At 43.2% G+C, this 27,389-nt stretch overlaps 1 protein-coding gene and 1 pseudogene across 3 annotated transcripts in view; one reads left to right on the forward strand and one right to left on the reverse strand.

Moving 5' to 3' along the window:
- The window catches only part of IQCG (IQ motif containing G), a 45,467-nt gene extending 18,667 nt beyond the window's left edge, over positions 1 to 26,800 (forward strand). Inside the window, exons 5-10 of one of the 3 annotated variants that reach the window (XM_053564510.1) lie at positions 2,342 to 2,423; positions 6,128 to 6,289; positions 9,311 to 9,385; positions 21,338 to 21,469; positions 24,363 to 24,464; positions 26,078 to 26,797. In XM_053564510.1, coding sequence (XP_053420485.1) covers positions 2,342 to 2,423; positions 6,128 to 6,289; positions 9,311 to 9,385; positions 21,338 to 21,469; positions 24,363 to 24,464; positions 26,078 to 26,209 — 685 coding nt within the window. In that variant the 3' untranslated portion in view covers positions 26,210 to 26,797. Of the gene's footprint in view, positions 1 to 2,341; positions 2,424 to 6,127; positions 6,290 to 9,310; positions 9,386 to 21,337; positions 21,470 to 24,362; positions 24,465 to 26,077 lie in introns of all 3 variants that reach the window. The other 2 variants (XM_053564509.1, XM_053564511.1) reach the window with 2 other exon arrangements.
- Positions 19,805 to 19,875, reverse strand: LOC128568350 (uncharacterized; annotated as a pseudogene).
- Positions 26,801 to 27,389: the final 589 nt, after the last annotated feature.

A 27,389-nucleotide genomic window follows, 5' to 3' on the forward strand; every position in this document is an offset into this window, starting at 1 on the left:
TTGAGACAGAGTCTCACTATGTCACCCTTGGTAGAGTGCTGTAACATCACAGCTCACAGCAACCTCAAACTCTTGGGCTTAAGCAATTCTCTTGCCTCAGCCTCCCAAGTAGCTGGGACTACAGGTGCCTACCACAACACCTGGCTATTTTTTTTATTGCAGTTGTTGTTGTTTAGCTGGCCCAGGCCGGATTTGAACCCGCCAGCCTTGGTGTATGTGGCTGGCACTGTAACCACTGTGCCACGGGCGCCACGCCAATTGTAGTATGTATTGACTGAAAGGAAATAAAATAACATTTCAACCATAGTTAACACTAGATAGTGGGATTATAGGTGATTTTTATTTTTCTTCCACTTTTTTTTCATTTTGTAGATTTTCTGAAATGGTTATGTATTAGTTTTATAATGTCATATAAATAACATTTGTTTAATGATCCTTCCCTGAGATACTGAATTTAATAGTAGAAAGAAAGAATTTGTTCTGTGACCTTCTTATCCGTTTCTTGTGATCTGTAAATGGGAAGTACATGATATATAATTTTTTTGGCAAAGACAATCTCAAGATTCTGATTAAGTGCATGCTTTCTAAAAATTTCTGAGTAAAAATCTGTACATTAGTGTACAGATGGGAGTTTAGTTTAGTTTAGTGATACTAAACTCCCATATTAGATGCAAGACTAATCCACCATGAAGGAGAGGGAAGGTTGGGTGGAAGAGACTGCAGTGCAGTCTAAGGATGCTTTGGCAAGGTCAGGAGGGAGCCAGTCAACCAGAGAAGTCATGGCTCTCCCTGAAGTGTCTGCCCTAATATCTCTACCACGCTCAGTAATTGGGTTGGAGCAGTATGGGCAGGGTGGCTTCAGAACACACACAGTGAAGAATCTTAGAGCCTAGAAGCTGGGACCTTGTTCTCTTATGCTCCCTATGTTTAAAGGTCTGTGAGGCACATTCTCATGCCCACAAAAAATTACCTTAGAAAATATTCTTTTGTTTCCTCTTCCTGTGACTCTGCTTTGCTTTTTCTCAGCAGTAGTTATTTCAGATGTAATACTGATAAGCCAGAATTACATCTTCCTCTAATTTCTAAAAGAGTCTTTTTAAGAGTTACTGAAAATGTGTTCCATGGATTAGCATTATTAATATCACACTTGAAGTTTTTTTATTTTTTATTTTTTTTGAGACAGAGCCTCAAGCTGTTGCCCTGGGTAGAGTGCTGTGGTATCACAGCTCACAGCAACCTCCAATTCCTGGGCTCAAGCGAGTCTTCTGTCTCCACCTCCCATGTAGCTGGGACTACAGGTGCCTGCCACAACACCCGGCTATTTTTTGGTTGCAGCCATCATTGTTGTTTGGCAGGCCCAGGCTGGATTCGAACCCGCCAGCTCAGATGTATGTGGCTGGCGCCTTAGCTGCTTGAGCCACAGGCGCCGAGCCCACACTTGAAGTTTTAAGGAACTTGTTAGAAATGCAAGCTTCAGGGCCCCATCCCAAACCTGCTGAATCAGATTCTCTGGCAGTAAAGCCCAGGAATCTGGGTTTTTTTGTTTTGTTTTTTTGGGACAGAGTCTTACTCTGTCGCCCTAGGTGAGTACCATGGCATCATCATAGCTCACAGCCACCTCAAACTCTTGGGCTCAGGTGATCCTCTTGTCTTAGCCTCCTGAGTAGCTGGGACTACAGGCACCTGCCATGACATCCAGCTAGTTTTTCCTATTTTTAGTAGAGACAGGGTCTTGTTCTTGCTCAGGCTGGTCTTGAACTCCTGAGCTCAAGCAATCCACCTGCGTCTGCCTCCCAGAATGCTAGGATTACAGGCATGAGCCACTGAGCCTGGCCTAGGAATCTATTTTGTTGTTGTTGTTGTTGTTGCAGTTTGGCTGGGGTTGAGTTCGAACTCGCCACCCTCATTATATGGGGCCAGCACCCTACTCACTGACCCACAGGCGCCACCCAGAATCTATTTTTTTTTTTCCAGAATCTATTTTTTAATGTGCAGGTGATCGTTATACACAGTAAGGCTTAAGAGGCACTGCTCTAGGCTTAGCGCCTGTGGCTCAAGCAGCTAAGGTGCCAGCCACATACACCAGAGCTGGCAGGTTTAAATCCAGCCTGGGCCTACCAAACAACAATTATAACTGCAACCAAAAAAAAATAGCTAGGTGTGTGGCAGGCACCTGTGGTCCCAGCTACTTGGGAGGCTGAGGCAAGAGAATCGCTTAAGCCCAAGAGTTTGAGGTTGCTGTGAGCTGTGACACCACAGCACTTTACCTAGTAGGACAGCTTGAGGTTCTGTCTCAAAAAAAAAGCACTGCTCTAAACACAAATTATCATATTTCTTCTAGGGAGGAAGAAGGAAGAAAAAAGATAAAATCTCTTCAAAAACAGCTAGTTAATGTTAAAAAAGAACGGCAATTTGAAGTACAGGTAAGATTTATCTGTATAATTGCAAAAGGTACTCAGCTGAAATAGCGTTTACTTTCTGCTTTTTTTTTTTTTTTTTTGAGACAGAATCTCGCTCTGTCACCATGGATAGAGTGCCATGTCATCATTGTAGCTCACAAAAACCTCAAACTCTTGGGCTTAAGTGATCGACTTTCCTCAGCCTCTCCAGTAGCTGGGACTATAGGTACCCGTCACAACCCCCAGCTAGTTTTTCTGTAAAACAGCTGTTTAGAAAACATCATTCTCAAGCAAAAAAAAGTTATGTATGAAAGATTGTTGTTTCTCTTGGGGTGTCTATACTGCTAAAAATATAAATAGAGTAACTGGAGATCTATCCTTGATTGTGTAAGTATTTCCAGAGGAGAGCTCTGGGAGATGTCAACCCTCTGGAGCTCTTAATCTGTCCTTACCCTCACACCCTGCCCATACAGACTACCCACTCCTTCCCTACTAGAGACCTTGTCTCAGGCAGTCTCTTCTATTCTAGCATCCCAGATAGGAAAGTCTATTATTAAAGAAGACATTAAGCACATTACTAACCTTTTTATACATAGTAGTTAGGTTTAGTAATGTCATTTGTATTGCATTTTCAAGTACAAGGTGGATTTAATGAGCTTTTTTTTTTTTGGAGATACAGTCTCGCTTTGTCACCCCTGGTAGAGTGCCGTAGCACCATAGCTCCCAGCAACCTCAAACTCTTGGGCTCAAGTGATCATCTTGCCTCAGTTTTTCTTTCTTTCTTTTTTTTTTTTAGAGACAGAGGCTTACTTTATTGCCTTGGTAGAGTGCTGTGGCATCACAGCTCTCAGCAACCTCCAACTCCTGGGTTTAGGCGATTCTCTTGCCTTAGCCTCCCGAGTAGCTGGGACTACAGGTGCGGGTTCAAACCTGGCCCGGGCCTGCTAAACAACAATGACAACTGCAACCAAAAAATAGATGGGCGTTTTGGTGGGTGCCTGTAATCCCAGCTACTCAGGAAGCTGAGGCAAGATAATTGCTTAAGCCCAAGAGCTGGAGGTTGCTATGAGCTGTGATGCCACAGCACTCTACCGAGGGTGATGTAGTGAGACTCTGTCTCAAAAAAGAAAAAAGAAAATACATCCAGAGGGGTTTTCTTTTTTTTTTGAGACAGAGTCTTACTTTCTCACCTTGGTGGAGTGCCTGGTATTGTTGCAGGAAGAAGAGGCCCAATGGAGAGAAAGAGCACCCAAACACCATGTTTATAGGAGGAAGGGCTTTATTCACCAGCCAGGAGCTTATGGCGCAGAATTCCAAATGGCTGCACTCCCCGACTGGCTTGGTCTTTCCCTTTTTATCGATAGTCAAAAAGTTCCACCCCATAGGTACCCTTCACATTGGCCAGTCTGAATAAAGTGGGAGATGCTATTCCAGCCCCTACAGAACTACAGGATTTTACAGAACTTGGAAATTTCCAAGTTCCAGGAAGTTAAGTTTAATTCCCAAGTCAAGTTAAATTCCCAAGAGCTGAGTCACCATGGAGAGCATCCCGCAGGTGTATCCTTGTAGTCTCCTTGAGAAGACCTGTTCTAGACCTCACCCTTCTCGGGTCTCCTCTCTCGGTATTGGTATTTTCTGACTGTGAGCCATTATTTTTTCAATATTCTTTCAGCTTTATTTCTTCTCACCTCTCCTACTGTAATTCCAGTTACCTCTAATTTGGACCTTTTAGTTTGTTTTTTTTTGCAGTTTTTGGCCAGGGCTGGGTTTGAACCCACCACCTCTGGCATATGGGGCCAGTGCCCTACTCCTTTGAGCCACAGGCACCGCCTAATTTGGACCTTTTAATGTTGACCTGCCAGTTCCTTGGTTCATCAAAATATTTTTTTCATTTTGGTCATCAGATGAATAATTTGTAATAATATATATGTCTTTAAGTTCATTGAATCTTTCCCCTGTCATCTCCACTCTGCTGTTAAGCCCGTCCAAATACATTTTTGTTTTTTTGGAGGCAGAGTCTTACTCTGTTGCTCTAGGGTTGAGTGCCATGGTGTCATCACAGCTCACAGCAACCTCAAACGCCTAGGCTCAAGGGATCTTTATGCCTCAGTTTCCCAAGTAGCAGGGACTACTCCTGTAGTCTCAGCTAATATTTTCTATTTTAGTAGAGACAGAGTCTCATTCTTGCTCAGGCTGGTCTAGAACTCCTCAGCTCAAGTGATCTGCCTTGCTTGGCCTCCCAGAGTTTTAGGATCATAGGCATGAGCCACTGTACCAGCCTTTTAATTTATTTTTTATTTTTTGATTTTCTTTCTTCTCGTTTTCTGAAAATATAATTTTTTAAATTTATTTATTTATTTACTCACTTATTCAGAGACAGAGTCTCACTTCGTTACCCTTGGTAGAGTGCTGTAGGGTCATAGTTCACAGCAACCTCAAACTCTTGGGCTCAAGTGATTCTCTTGCCTCAGCCTCCCAAGTAGCTGGGTCTATAGGTGCCCGTCACAATGCCTGGCTATTTTTAGAGATGAGGTCTGGCTTTGGCTCAGGCAGGTCTCGAACCTGTTAGCTCAGACAGTCCACCTGCTTTGGCCTCCCAGAGTGCTAGAATTACAGCCGTGAGCCACTGTGCCCAGCCGGAAAATATAATTTTCTTAATGTTGAGCCCTTAAAATTGCCAAACATTTGGTAAGGAGTTTTCTCATGAATTCTCAATGAATTCTTATATCCTCTCAGAAAAATTTTAGGCAGGGTAGATATTATTTCTACTATTTTATAGAAGATAAAACTTGTGAAGTTTAATTGACTCAGCCAAGTTCACACAGCTATCACTAGGTGTGGATGGGAAGTCAGTTCTTTTGATCATTTTGACAATTGTTCTTTCTAACAAAATGAGATACTAAATGGGAAACCTCTGTAGAAATCTGTGTGCCTATGAAAAATCTTGTAGTCCTGATTTTGAGAACTACTTTTTCATTTTAATTTATACTATTCACAATTATTAAGTTTCCCTTAGTGTTATAGCAGAAAAATAATTTTGGTTTTTGCTGGGTGCAATGGCTCATGTCTGTAATCCTAGCAACTTGGGAGGATGAGGCGGATGGATTGCCTGAGCTCACAGGTTCGAGACCAGCCTGAGCTAGAGTGAGACTTCGTCTCTAAAAATAGTCGAGTGTTAATGGTGGCGCCTGTAGTCCCAGCTACTTAGGAGGCTGAAGCAAGAGAATTGCTTGAACCCGAGAGTTTGAGGTTACTGTGACCTGAGATACCATGGCACTCTATCAAGAGTGACAAAGTGAGACTCTGTATCTAAAAAAAAAAAAAAAAAAATAGGCTCAGTGCCCGTAGTTCAGTGGTTAGGGCACTGGCCACCAAGGAAGGCGGATTCAAACCCAGCCCGGGCCTGCTAAACAATGACGACAACTGCAACAACAATAACAACAACAAAAAATAGCCGGGTGTTGTGGGTGCCTGTACTCCCAGCTACTTTGGAGGCTGAGGCAAGAGAATCGCTTAAGCCCAAGAGTCTGAGGTTGGTGTGAGCTGTGACACCACAGCACCCTACCGAAGGTGACAAAATGAGACTCTGTCTCAAAAATAATAATAATAATAATAATAATTTTGGTTCTTTACTGATTTATAAGTAGAAAAGGTAAGCATAAGCTACTAACCAAACTGAATGGAGGTAGAATGTATTTTCAGTTTAGAAACTAGTCTTTCTTCTACAGAATCGGAATGAATATATTGCTCACCTCAAGGATCAATTGCAAGAAATGAAGGCAAAAACCAACTTGGAAAATCAGTATATGAAAAAAAACACTGAGCTGCAGATTGCCCAGACCCAGAAAAAATGCAACAAAACAGAGGAACTCTTGCTGGAGGAGATTGAGGTAATTCCTGCTACATTAGTAAAGAAACTAGTACAGTAGATAGCATTTGAGCTGTTACTCCCAATACTGTATCAGCTAACAAAGGAGGAGAGAGGGGGAGATTTCCCTCCACCTATCTCTCCACCAGTCTTCACACCTGAAGTTGAATAGAAAGCCTAAAGACTAGCATATTTACAAGCAGAGATTCTGAGGGGCTACATCTCTTGCTTCTCTTACAGGCATCCTCAAACTTTTTAAACAGGAGGCCAATTCACTGTCCCTCAGACCGTTGGAGGGCTGGACTATAGTTTAAAAAAAAAACTATGAACAAATTCCTATGCACACTGCACATATCTTCTTTTGAAGTAAAAAAACAAAACGGGAACAAATACAATCACACTGCCTCATGTGGCCCGCGGGCCACAGTTTGAGGACCCCTATTAAGGACTTGGAAAATTGGTTGTATTTTCTCCCCTTGGTCATTGTATTCTGATTTTATAAAACCACTAATCACGCTCTCACCTAACAAGCACAATGTAGGGGTATGTGCCACACCTCCTAGGTGAAGTGCTCAACTACAACTTGGACTTCATCTAACGAACACAAACAGTGTAACGTAATCATTCGTACCCTCATATTAATCTGAAATTTAAGAAAAAAACACTAGCCATTTCTCTCTCCTTCCTTCTTTCCTTTTTGTGACAGGGTTTTACTCTGTCACTTGGGCTGTAGTACAGTGGTGTCTGTATAACTCACTACAACTTCAAACTCCCGGGCTCAAGAGATACCCCTGCCTCAGTGTCCTGAGTAGCTGGGACTAGAGGCATAAGCCACCATGCCCAGCTAAGTTTTAATTTTTTTTTTTCAGTTTTTGGCCAGGGCTGGGTTTGAACCCACTACCTTTGGCATATGGGGCTGGCGCCCAACTCCCTTGAGCCACAGGCGCCACCCTAATTTTTAAATTTTTTAAATTAATTTTTTATTTGGAGAGACAGGGTCTCCTTACGTTGCCCTGGCTGGTCTCAAACTCCTGATCTCAAGTGGTCTCCCAAAGTGCTGAGATAATGCCAGTTCTCTTAGGGAAAAATAATAAAGTTATATAAAATATAGGAAGATGGTAAAACAAGACACTTAGTATCTGCAGGTTTTTGTTTTTTTTTTGTAGAGACAGAGTCTCACTGTACCGCCTTCGGGTAGAGTGCCGTGGTGTCACACGGCTCACAGCAACCTCTAACTCTTTGGCTCACGCAATTCTCTTGCCTCAGCCTCCCAAGCAGCTGGGACTACAGGCGCCCACCACAACGCCCAGCTATTTTTTTGTTGCGGTTTGGCCGGGGCTGGGTTTGAACCCACCACCCTTGGCATATGGGGCCGGCGCCCTACTCACTGAGCCACAGGCACTGCCCAGTATCTGCAGGTTTTTGTTTGGAGTTTACTTCAGCCAGTGCCTTTTAGCTCTCCAGTAAAGAAGTATAAAATCTAGAGAGCTGAACTACATTCAAAGCTAAATTTATAGAGATGAGATGTCATAGTGAAAAATACAAGGAGAAAGAAATAAATGGTAGATCCTTTCTTCCTATTATTTTTTTTTTTTTGAGACAGTCTCATTTGGTCTCCCTCAGTAGAGTGCTATGGTGTCTTAGCTCACAGCAACCTCAAACTCTTAGGTTCAAGTGATCCTCTTCCCTCAGCCTCCCAAGTAGCCACCCACCACAACACCTGGCTAGTTTTTAGAGACGGGGTCTCGCTCTGGCTCAGGCTGGTCTTGAACCTGTGAGCTCAGGCAATCCACCCTCCTCAGCCTTCCAAGTGCTGGGTTTACAGGCGTGAGGCACCACGCCTGGCCCTTGGTAGATCTTTTCTTTTTTTTTTTTTTTTTTTGTAGAGACAGAGTCTCACATACCGCCCTCAGGTAGAGTGCCGTGGCATCACACAGCTCACAGCAACCTCTAACTCTTGGGCTTACATGATTCTCTTGCCTCAGCCTCCCGAGCAGCTGGGACTACAGGCGCCTGCCACAACACCCGGCTATTTTTTTGTTGCAATTTGGCCGGGGCTGGGTTTGAACCCGCCACCCTCGGCATATGGGGCCGGCGCCCTACTCACTGAGCCACAGGCGCCGCCCACCTTGGTAGATCTTTTCATTGGAGGAGGAATGCGGAATGCTAGCTAAATGGCTAAAAGAACAATAGGCAAAACTGGGCTTGGTGGTGCAATAGTCCCAACTACTTAGGAAACTGAGGCTGAGGCAGGAAGATGACGTGAGGCCAGGACGTTGAGGCCAGCCTCAGCAACACAGTGTGACATACTTGTCTCTGGACAGACATAAAACAACAGACCAGGTGCTGTGGCTTATGCCTGTAATCCTAGCACTCTGGGAGGCTGAGGCAGGTGGATCACTCAAGCTCATGAGTTCGAGACCAGCCTGAGCAGGAGCGAGATCCTGTCTCTAAAAATAGCTGGGCATTGTAGTGGGCGCCTGTAGTCTCAGCTACTTGGGAGATTAAGGCAAGAGGATTGCTTGAGCCCAAGAGTTTGAGGTTGGTGTGAGCTGTGATGTCACAGCACTCTAATGAGGGTGACAAAGTGAGATCCCTTCTCAGAAAAAAAAAAAAGAAAAGAAGGAAAGAAAGAAATAGAACAACAAAAAGAAAAATAGGCAATTATTCCCCAGGCGTGGCATAAGACCACGACATACTTTTTTTCTTGTACTCCATTATTTTCATTCTTAGGCCTACGCGACTTTTGCCCTTAAAGTGCTGCTTCTCTCTTTAAATGGGCATCACTTTCCAGGTTAACAGGATTGTGGTCTTCTTGTTGAAGGGCACTTACACATATCTAGCACGGTATCAGCCACGTGCCTTAACAATGTGAACACAAATTGTGTTGAACTGAATTATAGCACTAGAGTAATGCTGTAGAAATCTTGGGATCCCAGCTGGTAAAGAAAAAGTATACTGCCATCCAAGCTGAACTTCTAATCTCAAGAATTTGTGATTCTCACCCCTCAGGAGAATCTCTGGTATTTGATTATTCTTACAGAAACTGCGGATGAAAACTGAAGAAGAGAACCGGATTCATGGGGAGATTGAAGTATTCCTTAAAAAGGAGCAGCAGGTAGGTCAACAAAACATTTTTATCCTCTGATTTTTTTTTTTGTATTCCACTTGTAAAATATCAAAGAGAGCAAAAAACATTTTTTTAAGTTATTCATCTGAATAGATTTTTTTTTTTTTTAGATAGAGTCTCACTTTGTTGCCCTCAGAAGAGTGCCATGGTGTCCTAGCTCACAGCAACCTCAAACTCTTGGGCTCAAGCAATTCTTTTGTCTCTGCCTCCCAAGTAGGTGGGACTATAGGCGTCCACTGCAACACCTGGCTATTTTTAGAGCTGAGGTCTCACTCTGGCTCAGGCTGGTCTCGAACCTGTGAGCTCAGGCGATCCACCTGCCTTGGCCTCCCAGAGTGCTAGGATTAGAGGTGTGAGCCACTGCACCTGGCCTGAATAGATATTTTATATGGCTGTAATTTAAGTGAGGACAGGTAAAATTTTGTCTTACATAATTTAGCTTAAAAAAAAACTGTTTACCTATATTGTTTCTTTTTTTTTTTTGTAGAGACAGAGTCTCACTTTATGGCCCTCAGTAGAGTGCCGTGGCCTCACACAGCTCACAGCAACCTCCAACTCCTGGGCTTAAGCGATTCTCTTGCCTCAGCCTCCCAAGTAGCTGGGACTACAGGTGCCCGCCACAACGCCCGGCTATTTTTTGGTTGCAGTTTGGCCGGGGCCGGGTTTGAACCCGCCACCCTCGGTATATGGGGCCGGTGCCTTACTAACTGAGCCACAGGCGCCGCCCGCTACCTATATTGTTTCATAGTCATAGTTTAAGAAAAGAATTTACTGCTTTTTTTAAATTATAAAAATAACATATTCTCAGTTGAAGGAAGATTTTTCAAATCACTGATTGCTTTTTCACATGTTATTACAGACTTTTTATAAAATAATTTAAAATAATTGTATGTAATAAAATGTTCCCTTGAATGGTGATGCCACAGTCTACTTGTTACCCTTTATTTGAATATTTAGATTGTTTCCAAAGTTTTATTTTAATAAATAATGCAGTTATGAAGACTTTGCCCACAGAACTACTTTTCTTTATTACAGTTATATACTAAAAGTAAATCTCAAGCATAAGAGAGAGATTGGTATTTTGTGACTCTTGATAAATGTGGCTAATACTTTCTAATCTATATTGCCATTAGAAATATATGAAGGCATTAATTTCAAGGTATCCTCAGTAGTTTAGCCATTTTAAATATTTTCAGAAGTCTGCTTATTTAATGAATTATTTTAATTTACATTTTAAAACTTACTAATAAAAGTGAACAGAACATTTTTCTATTTATTTACACGATTTATTTCCTCTCGTATGAATTATGTGAGGTATGCCAATAAGTTTGTGAACTTGCCACCATGCACTTATGTTGGCGCCATTGTATAAACAACTCAGTAAGGTTTTACAACCTTGGTACATCAGTGTCTCACAGCTGTGTTTGTGTCAACATGTGGTGGTGTCTTGCTGGGTTGCGTTCATTATTGTTGCATGTTTTTGTCATGAGAATGTTGAAATAGAACAACAAACACATTAAATTTCTTGTTGGTGGGGCATGGTGGCTCACAAGGGTGACGAAATGAGACTGTCTCAAAAAGCAGAAAATTAAAGTAGGCTTGGTGCCTGTAGCACAGTGGTTATGGTGCCAGCCACATACACCAAGGGTGGTGGGTTTGAACCTGGCCCCAGCCAGCTAAACAACAATGACAACTGCAAAAAAAATAATAATAAAATAGCTGGGTGTTGTGGCGGGTGTCTGTAGTCCCAGCTACTTGGGAGGCTGAGGCTGCCAAGGGTGACATAGTGAGACTCTGTCTCAAAAAAAGAAATAAATTTATTTTACTTTATTTATTTATTTATTTAAGACAGAGTCTCATGCCACAGCACTCCGCCAGGGTGACATAGTGAGACTCTGTCTCAATAAATAAATAAATAAAATTTACTTTATTTATTTGAGAGTCTCACAATTAAGCGATTCTCTTGCCTCAGCCTCCCAAGTAGCTGGGACTACAGGCACCTACCACAATGCCTAGCTATTTTTTTAAATTGTCGCAGTTGTCATTGTTGTTTTAGCTGGCCTAGGCCAGGTTCGAACTTGTCACCCTCAGTGTGTATAGCTGGCACTCTACCCACTGAGCTATGGGTGCCGCCTAAAATAAATTAATTTCTTTCTTTTTTTTTTTAGAGACAGAGTCTCACTTTGTTGCCCTTGGTAGAGTGCTGTGACATCACAGCTTACAGTAACCTCCAGCTCTTGGGCTTAGGCGATTCTCTTGCCTTAGTCTTCCAAGTAGCTGGGACTACAGATGCCCGCCACAAAGCCCAGCTATTTTTTGTTGCAGTTTGGCCGGGGCTGGGTTCAAACCCACCACCTTGGTATATGGAGAGGGCACCCTACTCACTGAGCCACAGGCACCGCCCTAAAATAAATTTCTTATTAAATTTGTCAAGAGTGGAAGTCAAACCAGGAATGTGTTAGTCCAAGTTTATGAGGATAATGCCATGAAGAAAATGGCAGTGTACAAAGAGATTAAATGTTTTTCTGAGAGGAGACAAAGCATCTCTGATGAAGAGAGGTCAGTGTAAAGCAGAACTGAGGAAGACATTACAAAAATTCATTGACTATGTATCAAAATCATCAGCTGACTATAAGAAGCATAGTAGACCAAGTAAATATTGGAGAATGTTTAGCCTTGTTACCATGTCTCACAATTAAGTTTATGAACTTGCCACTGTGTGTGTACATTGGCAGCTCTGTACAAACAACTTGGTAAGGTTTCATAACCTTAGTTATGTCTATTTCTATTTTCTGGCTTATTGTATGGCTAGAAAGTCAAGGGTAATGGGGGTTGATTAGTAGTAGGGATAATGGGGCATTATTTTTCTGTTTTTGTTTTTATTCTTGCTTTTAATAGTCAGGATTACACATGAATTTGTCATGGTCATGCCAAGTTTCTCATGTTGTAAGTTTGGGTATTCATTGGGAAAGAAAGTTTGGGTATTCATTGGGACTCTGAAATCTGGGATGGGGACATCTGGGTATTTAAATAAAACTGACAATCTTAAACCCTCAAGTCACTTTAAGACTTCCTTGTCAGTGCATATAGCCCTTCCTCCTGAATCTGAGAAGACCAGAATTCCTTTGCCCAAAAATCCTGTGATAACTTCATGTAAGGAAGATGCCTTGAAAAGGGATGCTCCTTCAGACCCAGCACAAGTACCCCCATTGTTAGTAGGTGTATAACGAGGGTTAAATCTCTATATGTTCTGGGGGACATAGTGTGGCACTAGGTTAGATTGAATTCATTGATGTGGATACACTTAGTAGACATTCTGGATTTAATATATTAGGTTGTCAGCTGGAGGTGACTCTATTAAGTTCCTTGATTCAATTCAACAATTGACTTTCTTTTTTTTGAGACAGAGTCTCACTTTGTCGCCATTGGTAGAGTACTATGGTGTCATAGCTCACAGCAACCTCAAACTCTTAGGTTCAAGCAATCCTCTTGCCTCAGCCTCCCAAGTAGCTGGGACTACAGGTGCCCACCACAACGCCTGGCAAGTTTTAGAGACCAGGTCTTGCTTTGGCTCAGGCTGGTCTTGAACTTGTGAGCTCAGGCAATCCACCTGCCTTGGCCTCCCAAGTGCTGGGATTACAGGTATGAGCCACCTCGCTGGGCCTAACAGTTGCCTTTCTTTGATAAGGGAGAGATGCTAGAGTTTTCCTGCTATGACATGGAGGAGAGAATCCAAAGATTTAGGGATATAGGAATGTCACAGTGGATTTAACTATGTTTGACCTGCACATCTACCAGCAAACGCACGATAATAAAATAATGGGGCAAAGCCTATGAGAAAGCCCAGAAGACACTCCTTTATAAAGACATCAAGAAATACAATAATGGGGGGAGCACTTGTGTCCCTGAAAAGCTGTGTTGCTTTCCTGTGCTGGCCAAATATGACCACAAGGGGTTCTGTCCTTGAGACAGCCTTCCCGATTTCAGTGGGGATGGTAGAATCCTGGTGCCAAAGGATAAATGGGAGTGCTTAACTATCAAAGACAAAGTAGGCACATTTACCATGAAGGGAAGCAGGAATGGAATGGTAATTAGAATGCGTTTGCCTACAGGGATATTGGCAATGGCTAAATAATATTATCCCTAGAAAAATACTTATGGGCTGCCTATTACAGCAAAACAGAAAAAAAAAAAAAGTCCAGGTCTAGGGCGGCGCCTGTGGCTCAGTGAGTAGGGCGCCGGCCCCATATGCCGAGGGTGGCGGGTTCAAACCCAGCCCCGGCCAAACTGCAACAAAAAAATAGCCGGGCGTTGTGGCGGGCGCCTGTAGTCCCAGCTGCTCGGAAGGCTGAGGCAAGAGAATCGCGTAAGCCCAAGAGCTGGAGGTTGCTGTGAGCCGTGTGACGCCACGGCACTCTACCCGAGGGCGGTACAGTGAGACTCTGTCTCTACAAAAAAAAAAAAAAGTCCAGGTCTAGTAAAAAACCCGATTTGAGTCATCACAATGGAGAGTCATGGCCTATCACCCAGTTTCTAGAACTAAGTCAAGTAACAGACCCAGAACGTCTTCATTAAAGGTGGGGGCCACAGCCCTCTGAGGATCTACTCTACAGCATTGCTGTCAGTGTATACCATAAATCTTCCTAAGCCTTACCCAAAATACTTGTGGGTATTTACAGAATGAGAAAAGAAAATATTCAGATCTTTTGAGATTACTAATTATTGGGTCTAAATTCATGCTAATTCATGGGGATCCAAAACAACATGGCTGCTAATGAGGGATTATGGGGGTTAGATGATAGATAAAGCCTTAACCAGTCTGACTTACTGTGGGTCCATATACATACTTGAGGTCATTATGGTAATAAAGGCTAAGTAGGATCCTCTGGAACTATTCTTCTATACCAAAATAGTGAACCAGAAGCAATGCCGCACTCCTGCTGGATATGCAGCAAAGAAGCAGGCGTGGTGACACTTAGCACATCCCCATTTAACTTAGCTATTTGCTCTGTGCAGTGGTTGTGTAGATCTTGAGGAGTGAGTGTGGATCATTACAAAAGTAATCGGGTGTTGACTCCAATTACAGCAACTATTGCAGATGTAATATCTTTACTAGAGGAAGTCTTCAGTGGCCTCTGATACTTGGTATATTGCTGTTAACCTGGCCAAAGTTTTTGTTTGCAAGCCAATTTGCAAAAACCAACAGAAGCAATTTGCTTTTACCTGGCAGGGCCAATAAATAGTACACCTTCATAGTCTCACATTAGGGCTGTGTCCATTGTATTCTTTCCTATAAGAAGGTCTGCAGAGATAATGCTCACTTTGACATTCCACAAAACATACAAGTGGCCCACTGTATTAATGAAATTATGCTGGTTGTATCTGATGAATAGGAAGGAGCAAGAACTTTAAATGCCTCAGTACAGCGGTTCTCAACCTGTGGGTTGTGACCCACAGGAACTGTATTAAAGAATTGTGACAATTAGGAAGGTTGAAAACCACTGCCTTGGGTAGCGCCTGTGGGTCAGTGAGTAGGGCGCCGGCCCCATATGCTGAGGGTGGTGGGTTCAAACCCAGCCCCAGCCAAAACTGCAACAAAAAAAAAAAAAAAGAAGGAAAACCACTGCCTTAGTAAGATATATGTGAACTAGGCTCAGCGCCTGTAGCTCAGTGGCTAGGGTGCCAGCCACCTACACAGAGCTGTTGGGTTATAACCCAGTCCAGGCCTGCCAAACATCAATGATAACTACAACCAAAAAATAGCGGGGCATTGTGGCGGGTACCTGTAGTCCCAGCCACGTGGGAGGCTGAGGCAAGAGAATCACTTAAGCCCACGAGTTGGAGGTTGCTGTGAGCTATGATGCCACAGCACTCTACTGAGGGTGACATAGTGAGTCTCTGTCTCAAAAATAAAAGAGATATATGTGAACTAGAAGGTTGAGGATAAACTCTATTTTTGATACCAATTTGTGTCATTGATGATCTATTTAGATGATGGAAACCACACAATAATTTGAACAGAAAATTTAACAAAAGAGTCATGAGCTATTGAGGGATTGGTTATTCAGAAGGATAAAAGAGAATTCTAAAGAGCATCCTAGGGCCGGAGGACAAGATCCAAAGAAGGAATGGGGGGGAAGGGAAGATCTTTCTCAAGGCTAAGATTCAGAACTCATTGGAGAGGGTGTGGCTGTGGCCCTCTTGATGGCAGAGATATTTCTGGGTTGACCTAGGCCAGAGCTGGTTCACAGCTAGAAGGATGAGGCTGGCAAGCAGGAAACTGTGGACCTTACTAAAAGCTTTCTCCCCCGCTAAATCAGGATGAGTATTCCATTTTATAAGATAGATTTCCTTTTTTACTAAGGAAACATAAAATATAGATTTGCTGATGCTGAGTAATCTTTAAATTCTTGGGATAAATCTTGTGTTTGGCAAGCAAGAATCCTCCTGCTGTGGTATAAGTAAAACTTGTTGGTGAATGTATGCCACGGGGTGTCCCACACATATGCCTGGCAGCCCAACTCCAGGCACAAGAAACAGAAGCAGCACACTGGAACCATGAGACAAGCCCTCCTGTCACGTTCCCCTTGTGCCCTCTACTGACAAAGCTTACCATTTTGCTCTCTAGCAAAAGAAATGTTTATAGCCTCGTTTCACAGAGCAAGTCAGTGAAGGAAGGATTTGGAGCTGAGAGGCAATAAACTGATAACTGGCAACAAGTGGAGATTTTTTTTTTATTCATCATCACGTAGGAGGTTTACTCTAGGTGTTGGTAGAGAAACTATCAAGTTAAGGAAGTTTCCTTTTGGTCTTTCCTTGCTTAAAGATTTTTTTTTTTTCCCTAATCAGGATGAGTACTCCATTTTATGAGACAGATTTTATTCATCCATTGTGATGATAGTTTTTCTCCTTTAATATGTAAATTAAGTAATACATTAATAAATATGCTAATTTTGAGTAATCTTTAAATTCTTGGGACATATCTTACCTGGTTATTTATAATGTACTTTTAATGGACTGCTAGAGTTGATTTATAGACTTACTTTGTATTTATATATTCCATAAATGAAGTTAACCTTTAAATTTCTTTTTTGGTGCTGTTTCATTTTATTGCTATTAGAGTTAGGCTACCTTGGCAGCATACATTGGAAGCTTTCCATTTGTTTATGCTCTGAAACCTAAAAATATAAATAGAACAAAACAAATTATTTACCTGGGTATCTTTTTTTTTTTTTTACAGGGGAGGTATGTGGCTACCATTTCAACTTCTTAAAATGGTTATTGATCACTTACCTCTTTTTGAGTAAATTTTTTGTAACTACCATATTATGCTGTGTAAATTGCACTCCTGTTTATAATGTGCGCTCACTTTTTCTGTCTGAACTTTCAGGGAAATTTTCCTCAAGAAAGTAGCTATCTCTCTCAGCTGCAAGAGACACATCTGGGGAGGGCTAACGCTTCCTGGTAAATGTGCTGATCACACTGCCCTTTTGTAGTCACCCTCTCTGTGAAGGCTACCCCTTCCTTCTCACTATACTGAAGACTGTGGCAGAGATGGCCATGCGTGTGGCCAATAGGTAGGGAGCTTCTGAAGCTACTTGGCCTGCAGGGAGCCAGGCAGGTCTCTGGGGACAGCTGGGGCTCCTGGTGCCCCCTGCGGAGCTGTGCCTCAGGCCTTGGCCCTCACCCTACACTGCTGTGACCTACCTTGACAGCCATGCCGCTGCCTCCTCCCCTGATTGTGATGCTCAAAGAAGGCCACTCTGGCCCACTCCTAGCAGATCCTGAACTGGAGCCCCATGTACCTGCAAAACCAGGCGGGAAAGCATGGTGGCCTGCGGAGCTCCCCCCACCCCCTCCACCCCGCTCCTGAGCTAAGCCACCCATATATAATGTGCATCCTTATTTTTCCCTCAAAAGTTTTGGCAAAAAAGTATGCATTATATACATGGCAGAAGATGGAATGTCTTCCTAGATAATAATCCATTCCACCTAAATGCTAATTTCAAATTTATTAGCATAAAGCTGTGCTCTATAGTCTCTTAACAATTTTTAAATTTCTTTCATTTCTGTAATTTTACCATCTTTTTCATTTTCTACAAAAATTGTCTTCTCTCTCTTTTTCTTTTCTTTTTTTTCTTTCTTTCTTTTTTTTGAGACAGAATCTCAAGATGTCGCCCTGGGTAGAGTGCCATGATGTCATAGCTCACAGCAACCTCCAACTCAGGCTCAAACGATCCTCTTACCTCAGTTTTTTTGCTTTTAGTAGAGAAGGGGTTTTGCTTTTGCTCAGGCTGGTCTTGAACTCCTGAGGTCAAGCAATCCACCTGTCTCAGCTTCCCAGAATGCTAGGATTACAGGCGTGAGCCACTGCACTGGCCTTCTTTCCCTTTTTACAAAAACTTGTCAAAGGTTTGACCATTTCATTGGTCTTCACTAAAAAAAACTATCCTTTGCAGCCAGGTGTGGTGGCTCACATGTATAATCCTTGCATTCTGGGAGGCTGAGATGGGCATTTCTTTTTGCCTTAGTGTGGCGTTTGCTTGGTGTAGGGTCAAGGGTTGGGTAGCACCAAGACAGAGTGCCCGCCCTTGTCCTTCTCAGGTGGGGCAATTGCTTGAGGCAGCCTCACTGCAGGGTGCCCTTTTCCCTAGAAGAGCCAGTGGTCCTAACTATTTACCAAACATTTCCCTCCTCTCTATTCTACAGGCCCAAATCATGGGCAGGGGTGTTAACTCTCTGGCTGCCTCCTGCTGAGTGGGGGCAATGATTTCCATTAGGGTGGCCTCTTGTGGGTTCTCTGTGAGTCTCTTCAGGGTACTTTAGTTTATGTCTTTGGTAGATGGTTTACAGGTGTGAGGACAAGGAAGATGCTGGGACTGGTAGAGAATATAGGACCATTCGTAGCTTGATGGCTGGGATGATATAAATTTAGTTGGAAAATTTATGAGGATTTGTCCCAATATTAGTATTCACAGGATGGAAAGTAACAAAATGGCCAGGGGAATTATCAAGAATCCACCAGGGCCTAGAGGTCTTGCCTTGCCTCTGGAGACTGGACCTAGACACTAAGATGGCATTGATGTTGTCCTGTCCAGACTTATTAGTGGACAGGCATATCCAGCAGGTCTGGTTTAGCCTTAGGATATGTACAGTTTGGTTTACCTGGGCAAAAGATGTCTTGTCCATTGGTAAACAGTTTGTACTTCTTACCTGAAGGAACCACAGTTAGAGAAGTCTTCTTGAACAGGTAGTGGAGATCCTCCAAGGGAGTACACAATATTTACCTCCAGTGTTGGAGTCCTTGTCTCTGGGGGCTGGATTTTGGCCTTTCCACAGCTTCACCTGGGAGTAATAGATCCAATTAGGTATCCTTGGGATCTGGTCAGAGTGATCCGAGTTGGGTTGGCAGTTGTCTGTGTTCTTGGTTCTTAATGTGCTCTTGGCCAAAGAACCAGACACACCGAAAGCAGGGAAAGCATGAAACAAAGTTTACTCAGGAAGAGAAAGATAGGTTTCAGAGCAAGATATGCTCACCACAGACACCAAATAGGCCTCTTGTTATAACAGAAAGGCCAATCCTTAAGATTTTAACATGTGGGGCTTGGCACCCGTAGCTTAGTTATTAGGGTGCCGGCCACATACACCAGGGCTGGTGGGTTTGAACCTGGCCCAGGCCTGCTAAAAACAATTGCAACTACACCAAAAAATAGCCGGGTGTTGTGGTGGACACCTGTAGTCCCAGCTACTTGGGAGGCTGAGGCAAGAGCATCACTTAAACCCAAGAGTTTGAGGTTGCTGTGAGTTGTGACACCACAGCACTCTACCGAGGGTGACATAGTGAGACTCTGTCTCAAAAAAAAAAAAGATTTTAACATATATTTACACTTTTTATTTCTCTTTTTTTTTTTTTTTTTTTGTAGAGACAGAGTCTCACTTTATGGCCCTCGGTAGAGTGCCGTGGCCTCACACAGCTCACAGCAACCTCCAACTCCTGGGCCCAAGCGATTCTCTTGCCTCAGCCTCCCGAGCAGCTGGGACTACAGGCGCCCACCACAACGCCCGGCTATGTTTTGGTTGCAGTTTGGCCGGGGCCGGGTTTGAACCCACCACCCTCGGTATATGGGGCCGGCGCCTTACCCACTGAGAGCCACAGGCGCCGCCCCACTTTTTATTTCTCTTAAATCTAGAGTTAATCAATAATGATACCTTCTTGTCTTTATTAAGACAAAGCTTTCACTTGCCTATATTCTTCCTCTGCTACTTCTCATGTTGAAATTATTCATTTTATAGATATATTAATATATCTTATGTCATATATGTATATATACATTGTGCTATGTGCCTTACACAGTGGGCTTATCTTATTTGAGCCTCACAACAACCTTTTGAGGTTTGTACTATTACTTTGTTTCAATGAGCAATAATCGCGCCTCAGATAAACCTCATTGGCTACAATACTGCCACTGCGCAAAGCTACTTTGTTAAACATGAGGGAACTAGAGGCTTAGTGAATTTAAGAAAACTGCTTTGAGTGCCAGAGTTAGGATTTGAACCTAGATATCTACCTTTAGAACCTCTGCTCTTGGCTTGGTGCGTGTAGCTCAGTAGCTAGGGTGCCAGCCACATACACTGGAGCTGGCAGGTTTGAATCCAGCCCAGGCTTAAACAACAACTACAACCAAAAAATAGCCAGAGATTATGGCGGGTGCCTGTAGGTCCTGGCTGCTTGGGAAGCTGAAGCAAGAGAATTGCTTAAGCCCAAGAGTTTGCTGTGAGTTTGCTCTGAGGTTTGTTTGAGGTTGCTGTGAGCTGGGAAGCCAAGGCACTCTACCAAGGGCAACATAGTGAGATTCTGTCTCAAAAGAAAAAAAAAAGGCATCATGTATTATATAGCTTAAATATACATTTTACTGTTTTCACTCCCATTTCATTTTATTGTGCTATAGTACATCCTTGAGTAACTCTTTCAGAAAGATTGTGTATAGTCTTTCTTTCTCTCACATTTGAATGCTAGGTTGGCTAGGTATAAAATCTTAGAACCACATTTTCTTTTAGAATTTTAGGACTGGGCACGGTAGCTTATGCCTGTAATCCCAGCACTTGGGAGGCAGGTGGATTGCTGGAGCTCACAGGTGCGAGACCATCCTGAGTCACAGTGAGACCCTGTCTGTAAAAAATAGCCAGGTGTTGTGGTGAGTGCCTGTAGTCCTGAGGCAAGAGGATCACTTGAACCCAAGAGTTTGAGGTTGCTGTTAGCAAAGACACCATGGCACTCTACCAAGGGTGACCAATTGAGACTGTCTCAAAAAAAAAATAAATAGAATTTTAGGACAAAGCATCGTTCTTGACTAATACTTAGTGCTGTCAAAGATATGACTGATTTATTCCTTATCCTTCAGACATTTCCCCCTATCTTTTACTTCTTTCTTCTTCACTGTAACTTCCCTTATCCAGATATCTGGAAGCTCTTCTTCTCCCAATTTTTTCCCTCCCCCAATTTTTAAATTGAGTAATCCCCACAGTAAAGTGCATAAATATTGAATTAATAGTATGGTGAGTGTGTGTGTGTGTGTGTGTATATACATACACACATACCCCCACATAACTACCACACAGAGAACATTTTACAGTGTCCTAGAGGTCTTGCTCATGTCCCATTACTAATCAAAAACCTAACCCTCTATCCAGGTAAGTAACCTGTTCTGACTTCTCTTACTATAAAAAAATGTTGGTTGTGGGTAGCCCCTGTGGCTCAAGGAGTAGGGCACGGGCCCCATATACCAGGGGTGGTGGGTTCAAGCCCGGCCTTGGCTAAGACCGCAAAAAAAAAAAAAATTTTTTTTGGTTGCTCTTGAAACCCCCTGTATGAATAGAATCATACAGTATATTCTGCTTTATGTCTTGTGGATGCCATGTTTTAATGTTCTTTCCTACTAGAAACTTGAGGAGAAGCTAGAATTCTGGATGGAGAAATTTGATAAGGACACAGAAATGAAACAGAATGAACTAAATGCTCTCAAAGCTGCAAAGGCCAGTGACTTAGCACACCTCCAAGACCTTGCAAAGATGGTAAGGCTACTCACTGAGGTAGTGAGTGGTAGCTACATAGTTGGGTAATGCACTTTTTAGTCAAAAGTAGAAGAGTGTGCTGGGCTTGGTGTCTTACACACGTAATCCTGGCATTCAGGGAAGCCACAGGCAGGAGGATCATTTGAGCTCAAGAGTTTGAGATCAGCCTGAGCAAGAGCAAAACCTCATCTTTACTAAAAAGAGAAAAATTAGCTGGGCGTTGTGGCATGTGCCTGCTGTGATGATGCCACTGCACTCTATCTGGGGTGACAGGAAAATAAAAAAGAGGTATGCCTGCAAACCAGTGGGATCCAGTTTAGAACTTTAGATGATGATGGTGACCATGGGACAAGAGCAGAAGCTAACACTTACACAGTACTTACTCTGTCCCAGGCACTCTTATAGTATTTTACACATAGAGCTTATTTAACCCTCTGTGAGATACTATTCTTTCTTTTTTTTTTTTTTGAGACAAAGAGTTTCACTTTGTCACCCTTGGTAGAGTGCCATGGTATCACAGCTCACAGCAACCTCAGATTCTTGGGCTGAAGCAATTCTCTTGCCTCAGCCTTCCTAGTAGCTGGGACTATATAGGTGCCCGCCACAACACCCAGCTATTTTTAGAGACAGCTAAGCTATTTTTAGAACCTTGCTGTAGCTAAGGCTGGTCTCTAACCTGTGAGCTCAGGCAATCTGCCCTCCTTGGCCTCACAGAGTGCTGGGATTACAGGTGTGAGCCACTGTACCCGGCTGAGATACTATTATTTCTACTTGAAAATGATGATTTCTAAAAAGCTTCTGATTATGGTTTCATTATTGAATAAGTATAGAATTTCCCAGATTGGCTCAGTGCCTGTGGCACAATTGGCTAAGGTGCCAGCCATGTACACTTGAGCTGGCAGGTTCGAATCTAGCCCAGGCCCGCAAAACAACAATGACGGCTATAACCAAAAAATAGCCAGGCATTGTGGTGGGCACCTGTAGTCCCAGCTACTTGGGAGGCGGAGGCAGGAGAATCGCTTGAGCCCAGGAATTGGAGGTTGCTGTGAGCTATGATGCCACGGGTCTCTACCCAGGGTGACAGCTTGAGGCTCTGTCTCAAAAAAATAAAAAAAAAGAATTTCCCAGATTGTTTGTTTATTTATTTATTTATTTATTTGAGACACAGTCTTACTCTGTTGCCCAGGCTGGCATAGAGTGGCACTAATAGCTCACAGCAGCCTCTAACTCCTGGGTGCAGCCTTCCCAGGAGCTAGGGCTACAGGCATGTACCACCATGTCTAGCCCCAATTTTTTCTTTTCTTTTTTTGTAGAGACAGAGTCTCACTTTATGGCCCTCGGTAGAGTGCCGTGGCCTCACACAGCTCACAGCAACCTCCAACTCCTGGGCTTAAGCGATTCTCTTGCCTCAGCCTCCGGAGTAGCTGGGACTACAGGTGCCCGCCACAATGCCCAGCTATTTTTTGGTTGCAGTTTGGCCAGGGCCGGGTTTGAACCCGCCACCCTCGGTATATGGGGCCGGCGCCTTACCGACTGAGCCACAGGCGCCGCCCCCCAATTTTTTCTTTTAAAAGACAGTTGCTATCTGTATATGTACATTCTTCCAAAGTTTAAAATAACCATTTTATTGTGAGGTCATTAATCATACATTGAGTTAATTAGTATTTTATTTTTATGAAAGATTTTAAACCTTAAACTTGAATTATTCAAACTGAAAAAATTCAGGGAACAATTATAAAATTAATATGCAAATATTTAGGGCGGCGCCTGTGGCTCAGTGAGTAGGGCGCCGGCCCCATATGCCAAGGGTGGCGGGTTCAAACCCAGCCCCGGCCAAACTGCAACAAAAAAATAGCCGGGCGTTGTGGCGGGCGCCTGTAGTCCCAGCTGCTTGGGAGGCTGAGGCAGGAGAATCGCGTAAGGCCAAGAGTTAGAGGTTGCTGTGAGCCGTGTGACGCCACGGCACTCTACCCGAGGGCGGTACAGTGAGACTCTGTCTCTACAAAAAAAAAAAAAAAAAAATGCAAATATTTATAATTTAGGGATCCAGTATGGTTTTGGTTTTTCTTTGGTTCATCTTTAGCTTTTTTTTTTTTTGTAGAGACAGAGTCTCACTGTACCACCCTCGGTAGAGTGCCGTGGCGTCACACAGCTCACAGCAACCTCTTGAGCTTATGCAATTCTCTTGCCTCAGCCTCCTGAGCAGCTGGGACTACAGGCACCCGCCACAACGCCCGGCTATTTTTCTGTTGCAGTTTGGCCGGGGCTGGGTTTGAACCTGCCACCCTCGGCATATGGGGCCGGCGCCCTACCCACTGAGCCACAGGCGCCGCCCTTACACGATTCTCTTGCCTCGGCCTCCCCAGCAGCTGCAACTACAGACGCCCGCCATAACGCCGGGCTATTTTTGTTGTTGTTGTTGTTGTTGTTGTTGCAGTTTGGCCGGGGCTGGGTTTGAACCCGCCACCCTTGGCATATGGGGCCGGCGCCCTACTCACTGAGCCACAGGCGCCGCCCTCTTTAGCTTTTTTTTTTTTTTTTTTTTTTGAGACAGAGTCCTGTTATGTCACTCTCAGCAGAGTGCTATGGCGTCACAGCTCACAGCAACCTCAAACCCCCGGGTCCAAGTGACCCTCCTGCCTCGGCCTCCCAAGTAGCAGGACTACAGGTGCCCACCACAACACCCAGCTATTGTTTGTTGTTGTTGTTGTCATCGCTGTTTAGCAGGCCCGGGCCGGGTTCAAGCTTGTCAGTCCCAGTGCACTGAACTACAGGCGCCAAGCCAGATTTAGCATGTTTTATCTTTAAATTTTATATTAAAAGTGCAGGGCTGGCTGGGTCCCAGTTCTGCTAAGAGAGTACTGTGACATATGATTAATGTCTACTTTTGCAGATAAGGGAGTACGAACAGGTCATCATCGAAGATCGTATAGAAAAGGAGAAGAGCAGGAAGAAGATAGAACAGGATCTCTTGGAATTAAGAAGCATCATAAAGGTAGAAAACTAATGCTGAGAAGTGTGAAGCATTTCTCATTCATGTGCCGCACACGTAGCAGTCTACCACAGAACAGGAGATCTGTGAGGACGTGCGGCCTTTTGTTATTAATGCAATTTGCCAAGGCAGTCTCCCTCCAATGCAGGGAGACAGTGAACATAGAAAAGGACATGCCGCCTGCTCTTAATGTGGAAAAGAGGTGGTTAGTGATGGAGGTAAAACCTAGGTCCAGAGGTCAAATATGAGACTACTATTTCTAACCCATACCAGCGCTTGACAGAACAAATCTTTTTAATATCTTAACTGCTTCTTAAAAATCCTATTTATAAATCAGGCCAGACTATTTGCTGAGTTCTGATAAAAGCTGCTTTTAAAAAAGGTAGAAGGGATAAGCAGCAGCTTAGACAAAAATAGGGAGATTTTATGTGAACTTGTTTACATTAGTAATGATGAAACTTGCAGGTCCCAGATATTGTGAAATACTGCAGATTCTTCATGGTTGACCACCTCCCTACATCGACCACCTCCTTAAGTTGAGCTAATTGTCATAGCCTGAATGTGCCCCACATGTAGGTTATCGGTACAGTAGGCCTTGTTCCTTATGTTGACCTCCTTATGTTGATCAGTTTGTTACAGTCCCTTGGGTCAACTTACAAAGGTTCTGTATTTTCAAGCAAAAGTGTAACGCAAAAATAGTATCAGCTGAACTGAAACTGTTGTCTGGAGAATGGCCCTTCTGAAGACTGAGACCCTAGTGGGTAAGCTGTAGTTTGGGTTGTATATTAGGAAGTGTACTGAAAAAAGCAAATTTTAAAGTACATTTAGGACCAGGTAGGTACCCAAACCAAGTTTGAGCTTTCTGTTAGGAGGGTGTCAGATTATATATGTAGCAAGTATTTATCAAGCTTCTATGGTATTTTCCATTTGTCAAGATTACTGGATTTAGAGCAAAAATGTAAGAACTAACTGAAGACCACTTTTGTTTTCTTTTTCCTAGTGATTTGCTTTGTAAATCATTAGGGCTTAGTCTGATTTTAAAGTAGCCTGGACTGTACTGAGAGTTGTTATCTAACAACTAAGATAAATCCTTTTTTAAAGTAAGAGAATTGACCCTCTAATGAGTCACTAAAGATACGACATGCACCAACAAGGCCCCTGAAGTCATCTACACTTACCTGCGCATTTTTGACTGAGTGCTTCCTTTTGTCTTTGGCCTATATAAATAATATTTCTTTGGAATCAGCTGGTTATTAGATATGGGGAACCCGGACCCCCCAAAAGGGAAGCAGAATATGGAAGTCATGTGTCTTAAGTATGAAGGAAAAATTGGTCTCATCTAATTCCTTTTTAAAATTTTGAGAACTCCTTGAAAACATTCTTGCATCCATAGCTTAAGCTGTGTGTGTGTCCTATACACATCACTGTACTGTTTAACTGCCTGGCCACTTTTATATCCCAGAAAGGGCCATTCTTTTGTTCTTTGCTTCTAGACATGATGCCTTAAGATAGAGAACATTCTTCAGACAGAAGTTACCTTGTCAGACAATCCCTTTATGTGGAAAGAATGCAGCTTGTCAGGTGTAAGTTGTACTCACTCCCCCTTTGTCTTCCAGCTCCAGGCCTGGTGGCGAGGCACTGTGGTACGGAGGGAAATTGGTGGTTTCAAACTGCCAAGGGACAAAGATGATAACAAGGATTCAAAAGGTAAAGGCAAAGACAAGGATAAGCGGAGAAGCAAGAAGTGACCAAGTTATCATTTGTCCTTTCCTCTGGTGTTCTGAAGATGGGAATGACGACGTGGAGGCAGAAGCACCTTGTCCCGTTATAGATACCTCGCCTGCAGGCTGTTTCTTAAGTCGACATTCACAGATAAAGCCTGCTTATTTCGCTTTGCCTGTTATATTCGTTTTTAAATTGTGAATTAGGACTACAATGATTTAGGGCTTCCTCTTCTTTTGGATTCTGCTGGAAAGAAGTATTTCTGGTAGCCTTGTCAAGATTCTTCTTGCTCTTTCTCACCAGAATAAGAGTTCAGGGGCTTGGTTACAGCAATGCATTAAAATTTTCAGTAATTCCTGTCATGTCTCTGATTCTGATTTTATCCGATTTGTCAACCTCTTGTGAAAAAGTGAAGTTCAGTAAGAATTATAAGGTGATGTTTATCAAGTTGTCTATCATAATACATAGGCAGTAAAATTTTAATAAATGTTAATTCCTGCCTGCCATGTAGATTATCACTTTAGTGTCTTGTTTTTCTTTTTTGTGACAGGGCAATTTAGAAACAGGATCTCTCTCTATTGCCCAGGCTGGCCTTGAACTCAGCCTTAAGACAAGGTCTTGCTCTACTGCCCAAGCTAGAGTGCAGTGGCATCATCATAGCTCACAGCCTCACTTCTGGGGTCAAGTGATCCTCCTGCCTCAGCTTCCTGAGTAGCTGGGACTACAGAGGTGTGCCACCATACTCAGTGAATTTTTCTATTTTTTGTAGAGCTGGGGGGTGGGGGGGAGCAGGTCTCCCTATGTTGCCCAGGCTAGTCTCAAACTCCTGGCCTCAAGTGAGCCTCACACTTCAGCTTCACAAAGTGCTAGGATTCAGGTGTGAGCCACTATGCCTGGCTATCACTTTAGTGTTTTTGTCAGGGAGTGGCAGTGGCATAGAATACACATATCCTATAATAAGCTGCTTCTATGACTTTTCTGGGAAGTAGGTAGGGATATAAATAATAAGATAGAAATGGGGTGTTAGGATAACATAGTTTCAAAAATAGTGATGAAGGCTTGCACCTTTAGCTCAGCAGCTAGGGCGCCAGCTACGTACACTGGAGCTGGTGGGTTCGAACCCAGCCGGGCCTGCCCAACAATGACAACTACAACCAAAAATAGCTGGGTGTTGTGGTGGGCACCTGCAGTCACAGCTACTTGGGA

The sequence above is a fragment of the Nycticebus coucang genome, chromosome 16, assembly GCF_027406575.1.
Source record: "Nycticebus coucang isolate mNycCou1 chromosome 16, mNycCou1.pri, whole genome shotgun sequence".
In the NCBI taxonomy this organism is placed as follows: Eukaryota; Metazoa; Chordata; class Mammalia; order Primates; family Lorisidae; genus Nycticebus; species Nycticebus coucang.